Source organism: Cricetulus griseus, chromosome 4 (genome assembly GCF_003668045.3).
Source record: "Cricetulus griseus strain 17A/GY chromosome 4, alternate assembly CriGri-PICRH-1.0, whole genome shotgun sequence".
Taxonomy (NCBI): domain Eukaryota; kingdom Metazoa; phylum Chordata; class Mammalia; order Rodentia; family Cricetidae; genus Cricetulus; species Cricetulus griseus.
In genome coordinates this window covers 169,757,472-169,766,432 of record NC_048597.1, presented here as the reverse complement: position 1 = coordinate 169,766,432, position 8,961 = coordinate 169,757,472, and the positions used below count along the sequence as shown (strand labels likewise).

The window sequence follows — 8,961 nt, the reverse complement described above, 5'->3', positions numbered from 1 at the left end:
TAACAACTGAGAGTGGTTTCCAAGGTCAGAGACCCCAAAAAGCACCCACACTTGAGTAGTGGGGAGGAGAGTGTGTGGAAGGTGAGGGTTAGTCTGTCCCATGTATAGCCAGACTCAGCTAGAATAGGGCCAGGGGAAGTCCCAGGTAGAGGCAGATGCAGTAGAGAAAACTCCGTGTGCCCTACTTCCTCCACCCATAGTCTTGAGTGTGCACACCATGGTCTCATGCTGGCTCTAGTGCACATACTCACACACATGTGCATAGGAGCAAGCAGATGCAGAAAGTGGGCCCAGGCTCACCTTTCACATGCTTGCCAACTGAAAGAGCCCTGTTTAAACACAACTCCGTGAGTCATGGACGATGGACAGCCCTGGCGGAGCTCTCCATTCCCCTCTCTTCTTCCTGGACACCCATTGGTGAAATGAACCCCAGTGGGAGTGAGCTAGCTTCCTCCCAGGGATTCCTCCAAGCTCTGTGGAAGCCTTTGGTGTGGGTCAGAGACCAGCTCTGCCCTTTGATGGGGCACTGTGACCCTGTGACAGAACCATGTTTCTATTTCAAATTCCAGCCCTTTTCCTCCTGGCTTCCTTTCTCCCTGGCCACTCCCCCCTTTCTTCCCCTCCCCCCAGACAAACACCCCATGCCTCACTCTGGCTGTGAGTTTCTGTTAACCTCTCTCCAAGACATTTCCATTCCCGTTTCTGTTTCTCCCCAGCTTTTTCTCCCTGCTGGCTCTGACACCCCGCCCCCTGCCCCCTCACCTCCATTTTCTCTTTGGGATCTTTTTTTTTCTGCCTTCCAGGAAAAACTGATGTGGCCTGGCACGGTTCAGAGGCCCCTACAGGCCTCTCTGAGGTGGGGGCTTCTGGCTGAGCAGCCACAGCTGGTGTGGGGCTGACCGCCTTCCTTGGAGGTGGCAGGGAAAGAGGGAAGGGAGGGGAGAGAAGGCTGAGTCTGCAGAATGAGGAAGAAAAAGGAAGAATCAAAAGCTATGAGGAGATATGAGAGCCAACCAATTGTCAACATCTGCTGAGCCTGTTTAGATGTAGTGGTGGCAATCTTGCATCCTAGAAAGGCCAGCAGTCAAACCAGGGCTGACCACTCTGCAAGCTGTCAGAGAACCCTGGGAACTGGGGCCAGGGCTGGCAAGGGGGTAGTTCTTCCCTCTCCTTTCCTCTGTGTCCCTTCTTTGAGGGCTGCTGAAGACAAAATGGCATGGGGAGCTTGAGGATCTGAGAAAAGCTCTCCAATCTTGGGTGTCTAGGTGACAGTTAAGGTCTGACATGTCCTCTTAGGGCCCACTCTGACCTGAGCAAGGATAGCCCCCGTAGCGGGCTTGGAGCTAGCAACAGGCTGGAAGGACAATGAAGCCTCCCCCATTGTATCATCTGGAATGGCCTTTGCAGCAAGAGATTCATCTTGGATCATCAATGGAACAGAAAACAGTTACTTGATGAGGTTGTGTCCTGGAGCAACAATGAACTGCCCCTAGTGTCCTGCTGGGGGTGGTCTACATAACCCATTATGAAAATACACAGAAGGTTGACCAGTAACCCTTTGGTGGCAGAGGAGACCCTGCCCTGCCCTGATGGTCTTAGTTGGACCTGGGTTAATGCAGAGAGTAACCAGTGACTACACATACAGTCTCTTCTGCTTGGGTGGGCCACCCCCACTTGCTTCTCCTGTCTTCAGCCTACAGGGCCGTTCTGAAATGGAATTGTAGGGTTCAGTGTTTGTCTACCATCAAGAGCTTTGATGGTGGGGAATGAGGAGGCTGGGATTGCTGTTCTTGGGATAGCTAGTGACAGGTCTCCATCAGTGAAAAGTGTGGCTCCCTTGTACTCTGTGAAACTTTTCCAGAGATGCCTTCATTGTAAGGAACTTTCCTTCAGCATGTTCCTCCTCCCATACAGCCTAGAGTTCCCATTTGTGCCACAAGGAAAAGAGATGAGCACTAAAATACTTTTCTTTGTGATCCACCAACTCATTCATTCATTCACCCAAGGACTTCTGGATACCAGATTCAATAGCAGCCTGTAAGACAAGGCATCTACACATGGAAGAACAAATGACTGCAAATCAGAGCAAGAGTGGGGAAAGAAAGGCTGGGCAGGGGCATAGGGGGTCAGTGAGGACAATTAGTGAGAAGAACCCCAGACTTGGGTGCCTCAGAAGGCTTGTGATAAGGTGATTTCTCCTTCTCCTCGTCCTCCTCCTCCTCTTCCTCCTTCTGCTCCTCCTCCTCCTCCTCCTCCTCCTCCTCCTCGTCCTCTTCCTTCTCCTTCTTTGTTTGTTTTGTTTTTGAAACAGAGTCTCTCTCTCTCTACACAGCCCTGGCAGTCCTGGGACTATGAAGATCTGGCTGGCCTTGAACTCACAGAGATCCACCTGCCTCTGCCTCCTGAGTGCTGGGATTAAGACCTGTGCCACTTGGTTTCTATTGTCTGTGCCAGAAAGAAGCAGCCACAGCAGGAGGGGTTAAGGGTAGGAAGGAAAGGTGGTTAATCTGTCCTTGGGTGGGCTTTAGAGAAGGGGGATAGGGTGGGGACTCTGAGCGCCTCAGAGGGCCCTCAGGTGGGGCTGATGTTATGGGCTTTTTTCATGAGTGTGTGCCGCTGTGTTCTGAGAAGCCTAGTGAAACCCTCGTCACCGGGAAGTTGCCCCGACAGACACTGAGGTCACAGACTCCCCTGTTTAGTTGAATCTGGATATGGAGGTCTCCACCCTCTGCTTATTCCACACAATTCAGGACTTGCCCCAAACTCTTCCATACAGTACAGAAGGTGCCAGAGAAGGCTTCCTGGGGGCAGTGCAGTGAACGGCACATCTATAGGAGTCTACAGTAGCATCCTAGCTTCAGATTTGGTGTTTACAGGTAGCACTCTGGGCAGCTTCGTGGTGTGTGTGTGTGTGTGTGTGTATGTGTGTGTGTGTGTGTGTGTGTGTGTGTGTGAGGAGCTGGGGTGGTATACTTTCAGTTGGTGACAATACCCATTTCCCCTTGTCCTTGCTGAGAGGGTAAGCTGAGTCACAAGCAGACTCTATCAGGTTAACAGACAGGAAGAGGAAGCATGGGTGAGGGCCACTAGGAGGAGATTGACAGGCATATGCTGTGGAGGGCAGAGCAGTTCATGCTATGAAGTTGTTTTCTGGTTCTCATGTTCTTTGGTTCCACTCCAGCTCTTTTGGCTTGGGCCTCTTCCTTGCTCCATTCCTATCCACAGTCCTCCTCACAAGACATAGCTACCCCTTTCACACAGTGCAGGGTGGTAGATCTCAGAAGCGGCAAAGCTGACCGCACTGTCTGGCATCTATGACAGGCCTTGAACACTGTGGGCCCTGAGCCACAGAGGCTGTCCCTGACATGAGGCACCTCAACATTGTTCTGAGTGCTGGGTCTTGGACCATGGAACATCTTTGTCTACAAGCCAGGGTGTCCAGAGTCCTCAGCCAGTGACACCTCTGCCAAGGCTGATTTCTGCTCTCTGTTAGCCATGCTGTCATCCGGCCTGCACACACACCCTGCTCAGTGTGGAGCTGAGCTGGGGCCTTGGGAGCTCCCCGCCCAACAGCCTCAGCCTGCAGGATATATTTACTTAAGAAAGAAAGAAAGAAAGAAAGAAAGAAAGAAAGAAAGAAAGAACTGCCTAACATTTTGATTTCTTGCCCGGGGGCTGGTTACTTTTCCCTACACTTTGGCCTTCACAATTTTTCATTGAGATACCCCAGCACACATCCCCCCACACAAAGACACACACCAAGAATATAATGAATACACATGAATACACACTCACCAAGAGATTAATTCATATACATGTACAAACACACCATTCCATAGAGACACGCAAAAGTATCCCCAGTCTCAAACTCTCATGAGTACGATGTCTCCCTCTGCATGTCCCTAACATACAGACTCATCCACACACAGCAATATCCACTCTCCCTCACCAAACCCACAGTACACACTCAGCTGCTCACACAAACAGCAGCACAGCCAGGAGGGGAGGAAGGGCCAGCTGCTTTTTCCTTGTTGGAAGTGAGGTTAGAAATTTCTCATTTGTCATGAGATCCAGTTTCTCACCCTTCCCCCAATTAAAAAAAAAAAAAAACATTCTGGCCTCATCTTTTCTTGGGTTCTGCCCAGACAGTGCTGTGACTTTAAGGAAGTTGGAGCTTGAGAGAGAGAGAGAGAGAGAGAGAGAGAGAGAGAGAGAGAGAGAGAGGGTGAGTGCATATGAACAGCCCAAAATTTGGCCCCTTTCCCCTCCAGTTTCTGGTGTCATTTATGAAGCAAGGTCCCTGTTGCTGAAGCTCATTTTTGTTTTGTTGAAAGGAATCTAGGCTGCACAGAGCCTTCCCTACAGCCCCTGCTCAGTGCTGTCTCAGGCACTCTGGTCAGTAGGGTGTACAAAGCAGCCAGCACGCTCCTCTAGCATTCTGGTCCTGCTCTGGCAGTCCTGTCTTGTGGATTTCCAAGCAATCCAGTCCTTTGGTTCCATCAAAAGGGGCTCAACTTGACTTCGGAAGAGCAGTTTGTAGGTAAGTCAGGGAAGAAGCCCCCCCACCCCACCCCCGCCTGCAGCTGGGGGTGAGGCCGATGGGGGTGGAGGTCTGCTAGACTGCAGGCTTGTTTGTTCTTCTACCCCTGTGGGTTTGACAGACTTGGAACAGGCCTTTCTCCAGAGAGCATCTGCTTGGACAATCTCAACCCCAGAACTCCCAGCTGCATTTGGGATGAGCCTCTGGCCCCGCTGCCTTAGTTGAGAGGTCCTGGTTGGTTTATTTAGGCAGCTGCCTAGGGTAGTTTGAACAGAACAGGCCACAGAGTGGGAGGGGTGGAGGGGGGTGTGTGCATTGCACAAGGGGCCTTGTCTGGACCAGGGCAGCAAAACATACCTATGGGGGGCTCCAGTGGGAGGGGCCAGGATGTGGGAGGGCAGAAGGGAGGTTCTGTGAAGCGCTGGGGGAGGGGGGTGGCTGGAAAACAGATTTCAAGTCATAAAGTCAGCTAGGAACAGGCCGAGGCAGAAAGAGCTCTGTGCAGAGGAGAAGTTGGGGTCCACTTCCATCCTGTCTTCATCTTGCCTGCCTACACAACCTTGGCAAGTCCAAGCCCTCCTGTGGGCCTCAGTTTCTTCTCCTATGGAGTGAGGGTGGTGGGTTAGGTGGTGTTGGATTCTGTCTGGGTTATGCGGGGCCTTTTAATGGTTGGGGTCTGAGGAGGGACAAGTCCTTTCTGTGACTCCTTAAGCTCACCTGGGTGGCATGCCCTTCCCCATAGGAGGTACCATGCAGGCACTGTGCCTGCTTTGCTGGGCTGTTCTCCTGAACCTGGTGCAAGCTTGTCCAGAGTCCTGTGAGTGCGGAAACAATCATGGCTTCCAGACTGCAGACTGTTCCTATCGTGACCTAGAGGCTGTGCCACTAGGCTTCCCAGCCAATGTGACCACACTGAGCCTGTCAGCCAACAAGTTGCCAGGCCTGCCGGAAGGAGCCTTCAGGGAGGTGCCTCTACTGCAGTCACTGTGGCTGGCACACAATGAGATCCGTTCAGTAGCTGCTGGTGCCCTGGCCCCTCTGTGTCACCTCAAGAGTCTGGACCTCAGCCACAACCTCATCTCTGAGTTTGCCTGGAGTGACCTGCATAACCTCAGTGCTCTGCAGCTGCTCAAAATGGACAGCAATGAGCTGGCCTTCATCCCTCGGGACGCCTTCCGCAGTCTGCACGCCCTACGTTCTCTGCAGCTCAATCACAACCGCCTGCATGCTTTGGCCGAGGGCACCTTTGCGCCACTCACAGCGATGTCCCACTTGCAGATCAATGACAACCCTTTTGACTGCACCTGTGGCATTGTGTGGTTCAAGACGTGGGCCCTGGCCACAGCAGTGTCTATTCCAGAACAGGACAACATTGCCTGTACTTCACCACATGTGCTGAAGGGCACCCCGCTGAGACGCCTGCCACCCCTGCCCTGCTCAGCACCCTCGGTTCAACTAAGCTACCAGCCCAGCCAGGATGGAGCTGAGCTGCGGCCTGGCTTTGTGCTGGCACTCCACTGTGACGTGGATGGACAGCCAGCCCCCCAGCTTATCTGGCATATCCACACCCCTGGTGGCACAGTGGAGATCGCCAGTCCTAATGTAGGCACAGATGGACGTGCCCTACCTGGTGCCCTTGCAGCCAGCGGGCGGCCACGCTTCCAGGCATTTGCTAATGGTAGTCTGCTTATCCCTGACTTTGGCAAGCTGGAGGAGGGCACCTATAGCTGTCTGGCCACCAATGAGCTAGGCAGTGCTGAGAGCTCTGTGAATGTGGCATTGGCCACTCCAGGTGAGGGCGGAGAGGATGTACTGGGGCGTAGGTTTCATGGCAAAGCAGTGGAAGGCAAGGGCTGCTACACAGTTGACAACGAGGTACAGCCATCTGGCCCCGAAGACAATGTGGTTATCATTTACCTCAGCCGTTCCGGAGCCCCAGAGGCTGCAATCGCAGCAGAAGGGAAGCCTGCGCAGCAGCTCTCGGGCCTGCTTCTGCTGGGCCAAAGCTTGCTTGTTGTCTTCCTTGCCTGCTTTTAACCACACCCTTCCTGGCTGGCTGGAGCAGCCCCGGGGCCTTCCTAACTCCTCCTGACCCTGCCAATGTTCCTTCTAAGTACCCTGAGGTCTGGAGTTGGTGAGGCCTGAGGTTGGCCTGGGGACTTCACATTTTCCTACCTCCCTTTCTAAGCTCTTCCAGGCCACTTATTATTTCAACTTGTAGATTTGCTCAGAGCTAGCAACTAGGATGGAACCGTATCCCAGAACTCATCATCTCTGGTGCTGATTGCTGCTAACAGCATTGCCCTTGCTCCTAGTAGGGGCAGCATGCTAATGGGACAACAATAATGCCCGAATCCTGGCCCATTTTGAGAGTTCTAGGCACTGAGGTAAGGAGTTTGGGAGGCCACCTAGGTGGGCATTGGGGCAGGGCTGGAAGGGAACCTGGAGTGGCCAGTACAGGACCTGAAAAGGAGGTACTACAGGCAAGGGCTGGGAAGGCTAAAAGCTTTCTTGATGCCCCCGATGAAATGTGGAAACTGTCCCCGGTTGGGCCTCTGTCTCTTCTCACCCCAAATCCCACAGCCTGTGCCTGCCTCTTGAGATATTTGCCCCCTGTTTCCAAGTATGCACCAGTAGCCTGCCCTTCCAAAGAGGCTAGCCAGTCTGGGGTAGCAGGAAAAAAAAATAAACAGCATTTTTGATGATCCCCTTTGTCTGTCTGGAATTCTGTTGGGATCAGAGAGTCCTTATGAGAGGATGGGGCAGCCACGTGTGAGAGTTGTGCCAACACAAGACAGGGACCTGTAGGACATACTGCAGGGTGTTTCAGGTGGCATGGGAGGGCAGCCCAGACTCATCGCTAGGCCTTGATATGAACCAAGCTATAGATTTTCTGTCTCCAAACTAGCTCGTGGGACAGGTGGGATGGGAACCTGAGTATCACTTTCTGTGTTTTGGAAGGGGTTAGACGAAAGAAAGGCTTGTGTTGTAGACCCAAGAAGAGTGTTAGGAATAGAGTTGTGGTCAGATGGAGCAAGAACAAGGAGTGAGACTGAAAGGTGGGGAAGTAGGGGACAGAGGACAAGAAAGAAGCTGAAGACAGCCTGGAGGAAGGGGACAGGAAATACCGCTGCACCTGGGCTTTCCCTCTAGAAAGAGGAAATGGCCCCAGAAGAAATGCTCCAACAGAGTAGGGAGGACTGGGAGTTGGGGGCTAGCCACAGCAGTGAGGCTCTAGATACGTTTGCCCGTGGAGACACTGCAGAACACCAGGCGTGTGCTGGGTCAGAGGTGTCTCCCTATTCTCCACCTTTAAAGGTTGGATATGTACACACAGGGATTTTGACCTTCAGGTGAAGGTCGGCCCAGCCCCTTCCCAGAGCCCCAGGACTGCTGACCTCAGCAGAATGAAAGCAGGAGGTTGAGGAGTCTGGAAGAGCAGCTGTGAGCTTGGCGGCTGGCCAGGCCCTCCCCAACACTGGGGTCTACATGCAGGGCCTCCTTTTACCTTTATCCTTCTCCGACTTGTGGCTCATGTTGAGTCTTTGTTAGCCATCAGCCAGCCAGGGTCAAGAATGTCTTCACATCTGACAGGAAGCACCAAGATGGCCCCATATCTTATATGCTGTGTTCCTTTGGGTAAGTTACTGCACATCTCTGGGTTTCAGTTGTGTCAGAAATCAAATGGCAGAGGACCAGGAATGTAGCTGAGTTGGCAGAGTGCTTGCCTGGCATGTGTGAGGCCCTGGGGTAGTGGTGCATGTCTGTAATCTTGACACTCAGGAGGTGGGCACTCAGGAAATAAAGTCAGGAAGACCAGATTCTTATAGTACATAACAAATTTGAGGCCAACCTGGGCTAGATGAGATCTTATCTCCCCAAAACACAAAGAAAAGGCAGTGTCTAAAAGTCCAGTTGACTGACCATCTGGACTTGGCAGTTCTGACTTGGAGCCCAGCATCCCCATTCTACTCACTCCTGAGCAGGCTGGGCATCCTGATGGGCCATCTAGCACCTGTCACTTACCACTTGAGGCAGAGCCACATGGGAACTATTGTGTCCAAGTGAACTAGCTACTCCTTTGCTTTGCTCTTTTGTGGCTTCCACTGTCCTGTGTATAGCATGAATTCCCAGCCAGCCATGGACCCTCTGACTGGCTCCTCCCACTATGCGTGGTTTCTTACAATGCCTGTGATGAAGCTGCATCATCTTTACATACCAATGGCCACCCCTCCCCCAACATACCCTTTTCCTGATCTTCATCTGGCTGAGTCAGTTTTCTACATCACCTCCTACAAGATGTTTTCCTGGATCTTCTCCCACCTCCAGTGTGAACCAGGTCCCTTCCTTTGACCCCCTTGTCTTGTGACCCAGCCAGATTAGATTCTGTTGTGATTGTTTCCTTGTTAAGGGCAGAGGCA

General features: G+C 52.5%; 1 protein-coding gene across 1 annotated transcript; it reads left to right on the top strand.

Annotated features, from left to right (window-relative positions):
- Positions 1 to 4,292: 4,292 nt before the first annotated feature.
- On the top strand, positions 4,293 to 7,228 carry Islr (immunoglobulin superfamily containing leucine rich repeat). The gene is made up of 2 exons (XM_027414928.2): positions 4,293 to 4,540; positions 5,283 to 7,228. Exon 2 carries the CDS (start codon positions 5,291 to 5,293, stop codon positions 6,575 to 6,577), a length of 1,287 nt encoding a protein of 428 aa, XP_027270729.1. The 5' UTR covers positions 4,293 to 4,540; positions 5,283 to 5,290; the 3' UTR covers positions 6,578 to 7,228.
- The last annotated feature ends 1,733 nt before the right edge of the window (positions 7,229 to 8,961 follow it).